This window comes from Metopolophium dirhodum, chromosome 4 (assembly GCF_019925205.1).
Source record: "Metopolophium dirhodum isolate CAU chromosome 4, ASM1992520v1, whole genome shotgun sequence".
Lineage (NCBI taxonomy): Eukaryota > Metazoa > Arthropoda > Insecta > Hemiptera > Aphididae > Metopolophium > Metopolophium dirhodum.
In genome coordinates, this window is record NC_083563.1 from 15,304,286 (window position 1) to 15,319,628 (window position 15,343).

General features: G+C 28.7%; 1 protein-coding gene across 2 annotated transcripts; it reads right to left on the reverse strand.

Annotated features, from left to right (window-relative positions):
* Positions 1 to 1,432: 1,432 nt before the first annotated feature.
* LOC132943727 (uncharacterized) lies at positions 1,433 to 5,616 on the reverse strand. Of its 2 annotated transcripts, none has more exons than XM_061012801.1 (11): positions 5,445 to 5,616; positions 5,202 to 5,328; positions 4,183 to 4,289; positions 3,970 to 4,077; positions 3,708 to 3,806; positions 3,466 to 3,579; positions 2,979 to 3,092; positions 2,739 to 2,828; positions 2,399 to 2,673; positions 2,174 to 2,333; positions 1,433 to 1,518 (listed from the first exon to the last, which is right to left on the reverse strand). In XM_061012801.1, exons 5-11 carry the CDS (start codon positions 3,724 to 3,726, stop codon positions 1,478 to 1,480), a joined length of 813 nt encoding a protein of 270 aa, XP_060868784.1. In that variant the 5' UTR covers positions 3,727 to 3,806; positions 3,970 to 4,077; positions 4,183 to 4,289; positions 5,202 to 5,328; positions 5,445 to 5,616; the 3' UTR covers positions 1,433 to 1,477. The 2 variants fall into 2 exon arrangements, with proteins under 2 accessions (XP_060868784.1, XP_060868783.1); XM_061012800.1 differs by having other exon boundaries at positions 4,183 to 4,748.
* Between the last annotated feature and the right edge of the window lie 9,727 nt (positions 5,617 to 15,343).

Genomic DNA, 15,343 nt, shown 5'->3' on the forward strand with positions numbered 1-15,343 from the left:
TATTGTTTTCTAAAACTTATTTGCCTTCGGGCGTCAACACCTCCCTCCAATTTTTTTTTTTTAGTACTGTAACTCTAGTTGAATATTTTGTATTGACTTTAAAATTGATAACTTTGAGCCCCATGAAAAATCATTCTTTAATGAACTAAATATTTTGATAGTTTCTTCTGTTTAAGTTTCGGGGCATTTTAGTTTGAACTTCGTAATGTGTGTTTCTACTGTAAATTTTTTTCAAAATATTTTTTTTTGTTTTCTAAAATCTATTTGCCTGCGGGCGCCAACACCTCCCTTCAATTTTTTTTTTTAGTACTGTAACTCTAGTTGAATATTTTGTATTGACTTGAAAATTGATAACTTGGTGCCCCCTGAATAATCATTCTTTAATGAACTAAATATTTTGAATAGGTTTTTGCTAAATTTTTTTCCGAATTTTTTTTTTGTTTTTTAAAATCTATTTGCCTGCGGGCGCTAACACCTCCCTTCAATTTTTTTTTTTTATGTTTTTAAACATTGACAATCTGGCGCCCCATGAATAATCATTCTTTAATGAACTAAATATTTGAAATAGTTTTTTCTGTTTATTTAAGTTTGAACTGCGTAATGTGTGTTTCTACTGTAAATTTTTTTCCAAATTTTATTTTGTTTTCTAAAATCTATTTGCCTGCGGGTGCCAACACCTCCCTTCAATTTTTTTTTTTTTAGTACTGTAACTCTAGTTGAATATTTTGTATTGACTTGAAAATTTATATCTTGGTGCCCTATGAATAATCATTCTTTAACCCTTTATAGGGCAGAACGTAACAAAACATTCAATGATTCTGAAAATTAGTACACATATGGTACCAAGTAACAAACTATCATTTAATTAGTGTTAACCCAATATTTATTTATAAACATTAAAAACATACATTTTTAAATAATTAATATTATTAAGTAAATATGGAATGAACCAAAATTATTTATTTAATTAATATTGTTAACTATTATTTATTCAATATTTTTTTACCTATAATAAATTAATGTTTTTAATTGATATTTAGTCAATATTGATTTATATTTACCTAACACTATTGTGATATACTGCAGCTATATATTAATATTTTGATTTATTCATATTACTCAACCATTTTATTTAGTTTTTAAAATTATGGTTCAGACGTTCAGTGATCAATTGTTCCGCTTAAATTGTCTTGACCACAGTGATCCTCATTAAAATAGCAATAGTTACTTTTTTAATAAGCAAAATATAAGTAAACTAATAATGTATGAAAGTAAAAACATCCACACACGCTTTCATACCTATACAAAACTAAATAAAAAAAAACATTACAATTGATAAAAAGAAAATTTATTTAGTTTTAGAAAAAAAAGTGTTACATATTAATCATAATTTAATTATATTTTAAGAGTTTTTGAACGTTTATCTGCAAAGGGTGCTTGAGCCAAATATATTTTTAACGGTTCTTCTATTTCATGATCACTTGCACTTTTGAATTTTACTTGTTTTTTTTATGGATTCTAAAAAGATAAAAAAAGTCATATAATTGATATATTTATAATACATTTTGAGCTTTTGGATAGGTGTTTAAATATTCCCTATTAATTGTGGTTACATTACAGATTATTGCACATAACAACATAATAAGCAGTTATCGGTTTACAAAAATATTCTGCTCAACTAATGATTATTAGAATTTAGAAGTAATTTTGAGCCTTGACCCTATAGAATCTTGATATATAGGTATTTAAATAATAATAATATTTTAATTTAATTTAAATTGGTGGCTGACACCAATCTAATCTTATTTATTCATACATAGCTACACAAAAAAAGGAACAAAATAACTAAATAACTACAACCTAATCAATATAATTAAAATTCTTGAAAGAATTAAGTATCAAGCTTGCAAGCAGGGCTCCCGAATGGGCGGAGAGTTTGGACCTGGAATACAGGAGCCCAGGTATTTTAGGGCCCGTGGCCTGATTAAAATGATTTTGTAATTTTAGATATTTTATATTAACTGAATCAGATATTATAAAATAATATTTTGATATTTAAATATATTGTGAAAAAAGTGCCTGGACAAACATTTAGTACAGGGGCCCAATATGTAATATGGAGGGCCAAATTACAAGTGTTATATAAATTGATTTATATTTTCCACATACTTACTTAAAATAATTGGAAATATAAACAAATCGCAAAATTTCTTTTTTCCCTTTTTACCAGTAAATGAATAGTCCGCAAGAAAACAATTTGTAAATAGTTTTGAAATGATTCTCTTCACGGCCGTTTTTACATTTTTCCCTCCAACATGTGATAATTCATTTATCTATAAATATAATTAATTATAATTCTGTTTTACTTTTCTAGTTATTTAAAATATAATATACTTACCAAAGCTTTTTTGAATTCTTGATCGCCCAAAGTTTTGTCCTCTAAAGTGTTTAAATCCACTACATTATCTACTGGTATAGAGCAATCGGACATACAGTTTATGTCTACATTTGTTTGTTCATAAAATTTAGTTGGTTTATCCTCCAGAAACTTTTCAATTGATTGTACTCTCTCTAACAATTCATAGTGATTATTTGTTAGTGTGTTTGTAATATGTTTCAGCATTACTTTGAAATACATAACATGTCTTATGATTTGTTTTTTGAACTCTTTATCTAAAAGTAAAAAACAGAATATTCTATAAATTAATCCTAGTGTATGGAACCAATAATATACTTACCATTGATCGCATCATGATCTTCACATAATGAAAATGATTTTCTTCCAGTGGATTTCTCCAGATCAAAAGGAACTTCATTGTTAGAAAAAACTGTAACATTATTATACAACTTATTTCAGACACTGTTGTGATTTAGTGATTGATCTGGTATCAAACAATAATTTTAATAGATAATAATCATTAATCATTAGAGGTACAAAATTCTTATGACTTGTTTTATTTATTCATGTATAACTTTACCAGGACTATTGCGAGGACTAATGTATCTAATATTATCCATATGATTTCTTCTTTCTATAGAATAATCAGTTTTAAATTTAAGTTTTCTGCTAAAAAATGATGTCCCTCCAGCCTCTGAAAATTAATTTTTTTTTAGATTTACATTAATTTTTTAGTATTTAGTATTTATTCAGTATTAAATAATCAGTAAATTTCTAGTTTACCAAGTACTATAAATTTTAGATATTTTTCAATGTTATTTTTTAACACTGAAAACAATGGAACTAATGACAATTTACGTAGATCATTAGGTTCAAAGTAATATATTATGATATATATAATTATATTTTTCAAACAAAATGTTAGGTCAATATACTTATAGGAAACAACTATTAATTATACTTTAAAAGTGCAAAATTTAAGTTAATATAGATTAAAACAATAAAAATAGTAAATATAGGGTGGACTGGAAAATGTTTAAATATCATTATACATTATTTTTTTTTACCGTCATTATCTGAATTAATCATAGCAGGTGAGAATAATGATGTCTGTGTGTTGTTACTTTCATCATAACAGTTTCTTTTCAACAATGAAGATTTTTCAGCATCTATAGGACATACTGTAAATAAAATAAAAAATTTAAGTTAATATTGATTAAAACAATAAAAATAGTAAATAAAGAGTGCCTGGTGTTCTAGAAAATTTTTAGATAATCATTATATTACATTGATGTTTTTTTTTTCTTACCGTCATCTGAATTAATCATAAGATGCGAGAATGATGATCTCTGTGTATGGTTTTTTTCATCAAAATTGTTTCTTTTTAACAATGTAGATTTTTCAGCATCTATAGGGCAGCATAATATTATGAAACATATTTTAAGTAATTTTGCATATACTGGCATTTTGATAATCCTATATTATTATTTTATATTTCAATTTTCAAAACTCACAGCACATATAATTTAAACAAATTATTATTATTTTATTTAGAAATAATTATATTTTACCTGGACTTTTGAGAGAACTTATATGATGACTAATATTTTTCAGTGGATTAGCTTTTTTTTTTAAATTATCAAATCCAAATGTAAGTTTCCTTTTGAAAGATAATGTGCCTTCAGCCCCCAAAATTATATAATATATTAATTATATCAGGTTAAAATATTATGATAATGAGTTTTAATTAAATTGCATATTACAGTCAAATACAATAATAATACCTTCAATTTCTTTTGGAGAAGGAGACCAACCATTTTTTTTTTCAACAGATTTATTTGAGTATTCTTATTTTTCTTTCACATTGTGCCAATGCCACTACCATCAGAATCTAAAAATTAAAAAATATTTATTGTTAATATATATATTAATATATTATAAACTAGCTGATCCTGTGCACTTCGTTGCCCGTTAAATGTACCAACTCTATATGACTCAAACTTTGTTCAATTCGTTATTTAATATTCGGTGTACGGTGTTCAAAATTTATCTTAACTTTTCTGATGCCTGGAATAAAAATTCTGATTCGCAGCAGTATATTATCAGGTAGGCAATCTACCTGCGGTTATCGTAGGTATAGCGTATATTGTGGCCCGTAAAAAATGACAACTCTTAAACAAATTGTGATTGTTCAACTCCTTTTTGGTGTAACTCACTGCAGTAAGTGCAACTCAGCCACCCTGGTAGGCAATGTGTGAAAATTCGATTTGATGCATGCTTGTACCTGATCTTCCCGATTAACCAATAGCAACCAATAATAAATAAATACTATTTCTATTAATTATTTCTCCTATAACCAATAGCAATCATTTATAAACAAATATTTCCATCATAAATCTCAAAATCCCTGTTTGAGCATTTCTATTAATTGAATTTAGCGTGATGTTATATAGCCTATGACTTTCCTCAATGAATGGACTATCCAACAAAAAAATAATTTTTCAATTCGAACCAGTATAGCCCCTTTAAGCCCATTACAGCCCTTTTTTAGTAATAAAAAGTAGCCTATGTTTTTTCTCAGTGTCTAAGCTATCTATGTACCAAATTTCATTTAAATCGGTTCTGTAGTTTCGGAGCCTATTTAATACAAACAATCAAATCTTTCCTCTTTATAATATTAGTATAGATAACTAGTGTACTGCCTATAATATTTAGTTCTATAATACTAACTAAAGTTAATAATATATTATAACGACAAAACTACTAAAATATTTTACATATAAAACACATTAAATTATGTTACCTGAATTGTACATAGGACATTCCACAGACTTTATTTATTTTAATTCGTTTTTTATTATTGTCATCATCAGATAGGTCTGTTGTATTTTGAGCTTTATTAGCTTTAAAATCTGCTTCTTCTAAAGTTTCTATAATGACAAATGTAGACAAAGTGTTAATTTTGTTAATTTGATAGACAGTTATACCTTATATTTATAACTACAAACATTTGTCATAAAACTAAAATTAAAATAATACAACTCACTTATACCAGAACTAAGGATTCTTATTTTAAAATAAGTAAATTCTTTATTATTTGGTTGATATTTTTGTTCAATCATTCTTCTAGCATGGTTTTGGTTAAACGGCCAGGCACAGGTATTATCCTTAATCCAATTACTGGGGGGGACACAATCTACAGTATTTTCATTTATAAAATGGACTACTGAATACAATGACTCCATGACAAGCTGTATACAAATTAAAATAATCAATGCATACAGATCATATTACATTCATTTAATATAAATAGATATAAAAATAAACTAATACAACATTCAAAGTAAAAACTATAATATAAAAATACAATTTATTCTTGAAAACTATAACTATTTTGAGTGTAATATCGGAAAAACAATTTTAATATTAATGTCATCATTTAGGTAAAGTGCCATATACTTTTTTAAATTAATTGTATTAATGTTGCAAATCATCAAATCATCAAATCATCTGACAAATCAGAAACGGAAGCAATTCCTAACTTTAAACTGTCTATCGGTTGAGTGTAAAATGGTTTAACAGTATTGAAAATCCTTCCCAAAAATACATTTGCTTGACTTTCACGATGGTAACAAATATTTACAACATTCATAATAATAAGCTTTTTGTTACTGTTAAAATAACCAATATAACAATCAGATAATGATCTTATCTTAATCAGAACATTTTTCATAGATACAATTTTAAATTGTGGCGATGAACAGCCTTCAATTAATGGTTCTTCATTATGTATATTTTTACATTCATTTTCAGTTTTTTGAGTACAAGTAATTTCAAGTCTACTAAACTTATTAAATTCTTCGTTACGCTTAATAACTTGCTCTAAAGGTCTAGCTTTGCTTCTGACCATTTTTTTTAAAAACTGCATGAAATTTTCAAACATAAAACAAGAACAGTTGTCAAGTGGCCCAAATTTGTTATAGTCATCACAAAGGTGGACAAGTGCATGCAAATCATGAGACAAAAATTCTTCACCATAAATTTCACCAAATTTTTTTTATATAGTAACTCAATAGCTTATCAATAAAATTTAAAAGATATCCATGAGCGGGACTTAAAAGAACAGTCATAGACACGTGCAAACATAGAAAATGTTCATAACATTCAGGACTAATAATAGATTTAAGTACTACAGGCCCTGTATACAATATGAAAGTCCTAAACTCTGTAGCTTTCCATCTCAAAACTTCATTTAGCCCTCTTGGAATCCTAGCAAAATCACGAGTTATGTTAGATTTTAAATGCATTAGTCTATTCGATATTAATTTAACACTCTGGCTTGGTAATCAAACTGATAATGGTGAGTTTTTCAAAGTACCCAACCATAACAAAATATTTTTTTTAACAACTCCCAAACAAACCGAATGCATATAATCCAGTGGAAAACTATATACCATGTCTATATTGGGTACTTCGGACAAAATGGAAATAGTATTATGAACTTGATAGTCTTCATCTTGTCTATTAAGAAATTCTTCACGCTTGTTGAAAACGGTTTCAGGAAAACAAACCCTTCTTTCTAAAAATACTCCTGTAATTGAACACTTAATGCAAGAAGAAAACCCTGTATGCCCTTTGGTCTTTAATATATAACATATGGCTGGGGCATCAGCACAAATAGCTTCAACATAAACTTTTTTTTTACCAACAGGTTAGGTAGATCAATACCATTAAAACATAATCCTTTTAATTTGGCTACTAATTCTGATAAATACAAATTGCTATCTTGTGGCTTTTCTGTACCCCAATACAGACCAACCAAAAATACACATGACTAGGTATTATTAAAATTAGAAATATAGCAGAGAATTGGCCAAAACTGGCTATTGGTGGATTTAGTCAAAGGTAAACCATCTACTCCTAATTGTAATTTAATTGTGTCATCAGAAAATACATTTGGACCAATGACCGATTTTATGCCATTAGCTAATCCAAAATAATGAAAAATACCAGGATTCATATTTTGAATTTGTAATGGCTGTTTACTAACATTAGTTTTTAATAATGTTCTGGCATCTATTGGAAAATAATCAAAACATTTATGATTAGTTTTCAATACTTTTAACAAATCAGATAAAGCCAAGTTTGATATTTTATGTTGAATAGCCCATTTAATAATGTTAGTTAACACTTTTTCACTATAGTCTGAATCACTATAATCAGAATCTGATGAAAAATTAGAAACAAAAATATTTGTACCATTTAGATTTATGTCAGCTATTAAGTTTGGATCAATTTCTTCATTATGGTTACTTGCAAAAAGAATAGATGTAGGGTCACACTCATTAATAATATTATTAGATAGCTTACGTGATATAATATGCTGTTCGGATGAACTAGGTTGATCATTATAATTATGATTATTGGAAGGAGCATTGCTATCAATGGCTAAAGCTAACTCCTCGATCTCTTCCAAACATCGTCTACGTTTAGTAGACTTGCTTAAAGCAAGAGACATTTTCTAAACTAAATATTTCAAAAACAGTTTATCTACCTACCTGACAACTTTATACTCTGTAATGATAATAGATAATAACAAGAGAAGGGCCTTAAAAAATGACTGATCACCAACAACAACAATGGTACGGTATAAATTAAAATTAAGTATACAACTGACACTAATAGTATGATGTTACAACATAAAAAAGTAAAAACAATAAAATAATAATAATGTTCTAAATACTAACCAAGAACAACACTAGAACATATATAACTGAAATTGATAGGTCCTCAACAGCCCCTCGGTGTCAACTGAAAACTTGATAGGGATAATATGTCTTGACTCTTGAGACTAAAATAACAATAGAAATATTGCAAAATAAAAAGTATTATATTATTATTAATATAATATGTACGGCCCTTTTGCAGCCATGCATACGTATCATATGAGTTTTTCGATTTATATTAGGTATATAAGTTCCTACTCGCCGACTTGCTTGAACTAATTTGCACCATTGTGTCGTCGACGCCTACTAAGATATAAATCGAAAAACGCTGGCTATGAAACGGACCCGATAATTATATTATATTACATACCGGTGACAATTAGGTATCCACTTGTCGAAAACTCAGCCACTCATCAATATTTGAATAAAAGAATAATATGGATTATAGTCCTAACTCGCAATACTTGTACTCATACTCGCGCGTTACCTTCACTTGTCAACTTCGTATAAATATAAATTTTAAAACTGTTAAGTTTAAATTGAAAAACAATAACAAAAAAAAAATTGCAAAAAGATGGCGTCCACGCGTCGTTTGTTGATTAAACAGAACGGTATTCGAAAGTCGAAACAAAAAGTACAAGAGCGATGGCCGACGAGCGACGCCAAAATAAATGATTTTGACTGTATCTAATAACGAACTACGTCGGCGACGCGCGACGGCTGCGCGGTAAATACAATCGGTATTCGGTATCCGACGACACAGGACTCGGAAGAATTGCAAAATGATGGCGTGGTTTGTGTTGTTTAGTGTTTACACAGAACGGGACGCGAAACAAAAGTCGAGAACGACGAGTAACGCACACCGCGATGAAAAGGAAAATGACGATCCGAAATGTACAGGCGTACAGCATACGAATTACGGACAACGACGAGTAAATAAATAAAGGTAAATAAAGTAAATAATAATAATATGGTGGCGATAGACATAGATTATAGATACAGTAGACTTTACGGTGTTTTATACCGATTACCAATTCTAGATTGTTGATTGATATTATCATATATTAATATTTAATATTTTAATGACGATTGACGAGACCTCATTCTTCCAAGACCGTGGACGAGACAATCCGCGATGGTACCAGTACGTAGTATAAAAAGGTGGATTAGTGGATGTCGCTCTGCTGTACAGTAGGTTACAAGTGGGTCACTGTAATGGATGGTGTTAAATTTGAATTCAATGATATAATATCATTGTATAAGAAAAACGATTCTGAGCGAAAACGGTCAGTCAGCCTATGATTTTACCAAGTATATTTGATGATATTATTGTGAATAAAGTAATTTATATATAACCTATTTACGTGGAGCCTTGTTATAAATTTTCAATCTTTAGCCATAAAAGTTAAACATTTTATACATTTTTAACCACAAAATAATTAATAAATTATAAATTTGATAAATGTTGTCAAAATTTGAACTTTAAATGCTTATAAAAAAAAATTGTGCCTATGTATTTTTAATATTTTTCAACTGCTATTAGAACGATATATCAGATGGCTTATATTAAATTTTCACGCTTTTTTACCCAACAAATAAAATTTTATTGATATTTATAGAAAAAAAACTAAAAAAAATGAAAACTGACAATGTCCGTAAACAGCTCAAAAAGAGTCAAAATATTTTGTAAATTTTATGGTGTATAGAAAATGCTTATATAAACATTCAGTCAAAATTTCATGTCCCTACGGTCATTTGTTTTTGAGTTACACCAAAAACCAAAATCGATTTTCTCGAAAACAGATTTTGCGTAAAAATTCCCGTTTTTCCTTAATTTTTCTTTTGTTTTTCACGTCGCTTGTGAAAACTACTGGGAAATTTTTACTTTTGACCCCCCAAAGTACCAACTAGATTCACTTTCCTATCAGAAAAGTTACTATTGAAGAAAATCCAAGCACTTTTACTGTCCTAAAAGGTGATGACAGACACAAAAAAAAAAACATCATTGTAAAATCAATACATTCATCGCTTCGCTCAGAATCTAAAATAGATTGTTCACGAATAATTGTGATTGATAAATAATAATAGATGTCAAAAGATATCACTACGCGTCAGTGCGTCCCAGAATAATAATGTATATTTCAGATTTCTTCTTTACCGGACACCCCTTTTTTTTTGGTCTTATCTATAGTTGTTACTATATAATTAGATATTATATTAAATAGTAAATACGATGATGATGCGCTACCACAGTCTGCTGGTTGTGAACTTGTGAGTTGTGAACCATATACAGCCAGTTCCAAATAGTACAACTGTATAATATACCAATTCACTATTCAGTCTAATTGTTACTATAGCGCTAATCTTTTACGTACCTACAATTTATTTGAATTCGGTTTATACCTACTTGTAAGACAGTTTTGATCGGCGATGCGCGATAGCGGACAGTGGTATATTCTCTTTTGAAATAGAGATTAGAGACATTACTTATGAGTAATAACTTATGAGAGTTATAACTTATAGACTATAGTGTATTAGTGTATACGCTTATAAACCTTATAATATAAAGATCACGTCCATACGTAAACTAAGCTAGGTACCAGGTACCTACTACCTACATCAAGTACTATTATAGTGCTCCAACGTAAACTATATTCGCCAATAGTAGTTGTGTAACCGGCTTATTTATTATACCGTTTACAGTGAGAGTACTTACATGTCCTACATAAGCAGCTGGAGCAGCATAAGCATAGATTACTGGTTTCTTTATGTTATTGCAATACCGGGTTGCAGGGACGCGTGAGGATGGGGACAAATCGCGCGTAGAAGTGTTAAATAATAATATTATAAGCAGTGGATTGGATTTTCTCTTTATGTTAATTATCATAGACAGGAATTGCAGGATCATAATAGTGAATATTAGTATTTCACCCAAAATAGTGTAATAGTTGTTCAATTTTGAATTTATTATTTTTGTAAACAATAAATAACAAATTATTTAGAAAGTATTTAAAAAGTATTTAAGAACAAATACAAATACTTGGGAATGTACTTAAATACTTTTTTCATTTTACTTAATACAAATTGGTTTGCAAAATACATTTTGTAATTACTAATTTAAAATAGTGTAATGTTACATTAAACTAGGTACCTACTACCTATTATATGAACTTTTTTTACTTTCTTCTTTCATGTTTAATGAAAAATAAAAATGTAATAAGCTAACTCAATATTATGGCATATTTTCAAAGTCATATAAACAAATGTTTGATGTATTTTTTATTTATTGTCTACCTAGTATTAATTACTAGTATTAAGTATTAATTTAGGCTAGGTAGGTACTTAATATTATAAATTGTTTTACAATTACTTAAAACTATTATAATTAAATATAACTATAATTTATAAATTTATTAGAATAGTGCAAAGTATTATAAGTTATAACTTATAATTTTTTAACTTGATATAATATTATAAATAAGTACCTATAATATAACAATATAAGTTATATTACTGTATACTTTATTGTATACCTATTATGATTGTTGATTTTTAATCATCTAAAAATCCAATATTCTAGTTTTTCTGATATAATTAATAAATCATAATACAATTAATACCAATATGGTAATTTTGAATATTTCATAAAAATTATATTTTATACTTATTACAAACTTCATTCATAACCATAACGTATTAACGTGTTGTAGTAATTCACAAAGCCTTGGTTAGGTTAGGTCATTAATCATTATCAATGGTTTCTGTGTGCAATCAATATTATATTATTTCTAATCATCTATAACCAAAATATTTGGTTAAAAGAAGAAAATTTTTTTTCATAATCACATTGAAATAGTTAATTCAAGAAAGGTGAAATTTTCAATTTCAAAATATTTCAAATTCAGAACCCTATATAATGTATAATATAAATTAATACATTCATCCCTTAAGTGTAACTTATTTACAACTGTTGGGGAATTGTCGATAATTTTGGGCAACAATTTATAATAAAAGGTTTACTGATTTTGTTTTTTGTTTATTAAATTATTTTATGAAAGTCTTCCATTAATTTAACTGCATGTTTTGCTTGGTACAACATTTTCTAACTATTAATTTTTTTTTTATATAATGTTTGATACTTAAATCATTTAAATTTAAATGTAAACGTTTATTAATTACGGTATAATCCTCATGTCCATCAAAGTTTTCATTGTCTATTTATATACATAATATAATATATATACCTACAATTATTGAATAATATGCCGTTATTTATTAAATATTTATTAAACACTATCAGTTAACATTAATATTTATTTATTTTTAATTATTGTTAAATATTGAATAATAGTAGAGTTAAATATATTTTAAAGTCAATATTTTATAAACTTATAAGTATATTACAATACATATATTAGTTTTAAAATATTTAATTAGTTACTCAATAATATTAAAAATGTAATATTAAGAATTTAATAAAAATTAAATATTTATCAATCTGTATGATTGAAAATTGTTACTTGGGACGTAAAGTATTTGAGCATATTATAAGCGCAATTTTGGAGGTCTAAAATCCTCCACCCTCTCTTCCCCCTCCAAAAAAAAAAATAAATATATACATACAAATTTAGCCCCTCACGATGGTTTTTATAATTATAACAGATAAAATATTAAAATCTGTTATCTATACTATAAAAGCGAAATATAAATCTTTGTAACGGGTTGTCTCCAAACGGCTAGACCGATTCGGCTTATTCTTTTTTTTTTTGTGTTTGTAATTGTCAGAACAATAAGGTTCTTATGAAAGAAAATTTTTGGAAAATCCACCAGAAAAGTAGGAAATCTATATACTACTAGCTGGCTTGGGAAGCTAAAATAGTAGAGAGGTGGCAACACCTCGAGTTGACCCATCGGCGTCAACGACAAACCTAGTCGGTACCACGGGTGAAGGGAGCTCGCCGCTTCGGATGCGATACCCTTCTATGGTTGAGGTGCATGACTTTGCTGAAACGTCGTGGTTGTGGGACCAGCGCTATGATAGTATCCAAACCACCTCACCTTGGTGGGAGAACGGACCTCAAGGCGCAAGCCGACCCGACTCAGAAAGGTATGGGCCTTCGGACCCGATGCTGGTGGCCCCTATGGCGACCCAGTACGCTTCGCGCTGCCCGAACCTCTGCGGCTCGTAACTAGCTCCCCTGAGCTAATACACGGTTCGTAGTTGTAAGGCACACGCCATAAACTCTAGGATACTCTCTGTATTGAAGTTATGGTTGTACATGTTACGGGCAAAGTAGAAAGTCGGTCATTGTGCACAATGACCGGGCACTGTGCACAATGCCCGATTTTCAAGGGCAAAGTTGGAATAAGTTAACGTTGCCCGGGCATTGTATACAGTGCCCAATTAGATTTGGGCACAGTAGATTAAATATTGAATATTATATAAAAAATTAAAAATAAAGATATTAAAAATATTATTAAAAATTAATAAAGTTGCACAGCTTTAATATTTAATTAATTTATTATTAAATTACAATTATTATTTATTTGCTTTATTTATTACCACATACACCACTATTATGACACTTTGAGTTGCAAAGACGACCAGATCTTTTACATTTACACCGGTTGGTCTTACACAATGTATTGCAAGTACACCTATCGTACCCTTGGCCACCCAAATTAGAAGATTTTCTTGCCACTTCTCTTAATGCAATTTGTACTGGTGGTACATCATCAGCCTGGATAAACACCTCTTTACATATTGTGAATTGGTTCCAACTGTAGAGTTGATGTAATCTGCCCTCGTTTGTTCCAATTTCATATAAATTATCTTTTACTATAAAAAAAATTATTAATTTGAAATTATTTATTTTAATTATTAAAATTATTTTAAAATTAATTACCAGAAAGTATAACTCCCAGAATACACCGAAGCTCCAAATGTTGTATAAATATCAATTAACACGTAGGCTACTTCTTCAGCCCGTTTATGGGTTAACGGTCTAAGAATTACGAACTTCGTAAGGTGATCTTGATAGACCATTATGAACTTGTAATCGCCATCAGGCTGAGCTTGCATGTCTATTAAATCCACTTACAGCGAGAGTTCAATTCTGATGAAAGTATAGGTTTTACAACTAAACCTTTTTTAATTGTACTGCCTTTTTTTTGACAGTGGTCACATAAATTTAAAAATATCATTATAGTCTCCCTTGTTATATTTTTATATTTCAAGTTCAATTCATACTCCACACGGTTTCCATGTCCCACAGACGTATGTGTTTCATTAAGAAGTTGAAACAATTGTTCGTTGTAAACATAATACTTAATTAAATTACCTTCGGATACTGGAACTACTAACTTTTCAATCCCTGATATATTTACAACATCGTATTTCTTAATTAATTTGTAATCATCTGCAGTCTTTTTTGTGGTTTTAGTTTTCACATTATTCACTTTTAAAATTAATTCATCGTATTTTACTTTATTTAAAAATACAGCATTTGCATTTTTGTTTAATAGTAAATTGTTGAACTTCTCATTAAACTTTTTTTCCATTTTATGTTAGAAAATAGTACACAAATACCTACTTAGAAAATAGTTAAAAACGTTGACCAAAAGAAAAAATAACACTATACGCAACTGCACTACCTACTCTACAATGACAGACTACGCGACGTCGCCGTCGTGACAATAATCATTATTGGTATACCCGGCGTATTTTCGGGTAGTTATTATTTCGACGAAGCACTTATTTTTATTTCAGTCTGTTTTCAGTCTGTTCTAAATCTAATTCATAATGATAATATAATATATAAAGACGACGTGCATGATAGTACAATATTATTTGGAATTCCATACGTTTATCGATAGTCTGCGGCCAGGCCAGCCGGTGGCGACGACGATATTTATATTTACTTCATTGCAGTTTCTTATTATAGTAAGTTGTTTCGCCGTTTAGTGTTTACTCTGTTGCCCGTCGATTACGACATTCGTACTAACTGCTAATAATTATTTCCGTTGCATCTTTTTTCATGTGCATAATACACTTATTAGTTATTACTTATTAGTGTATTCAATATTTAAATTTCAACCGTGATTTTGCTGTGGTGGTGAAAACTGATCGTGTTTGTATCGTGTTGGATCATTCAAGTATTCAACATTATAATACCTATTATATATTATTTTTACTACTATAAAAAAAAAAAAACCATGA

Excerpts from the sequence above, each read along its gene's own strand:
- LOC132943727 (XM_061012801.1), bottom strand. Across the intron at positions 2,829-2,978 it reads TAGTCCTCGCAATAGTCCTG|TTTTTTCTAACAATGAAGTT; the intron begins GTAAAGTTATAC and ends ATAATGTTACAG. Across the intron at positions 2,334-2,398 it reads AAGAATTCAAAAAAGCTTTG|ATAAATGAATTATCACATGT; the intron begins GTAAGTATATTA and ends TTATATTTATAG.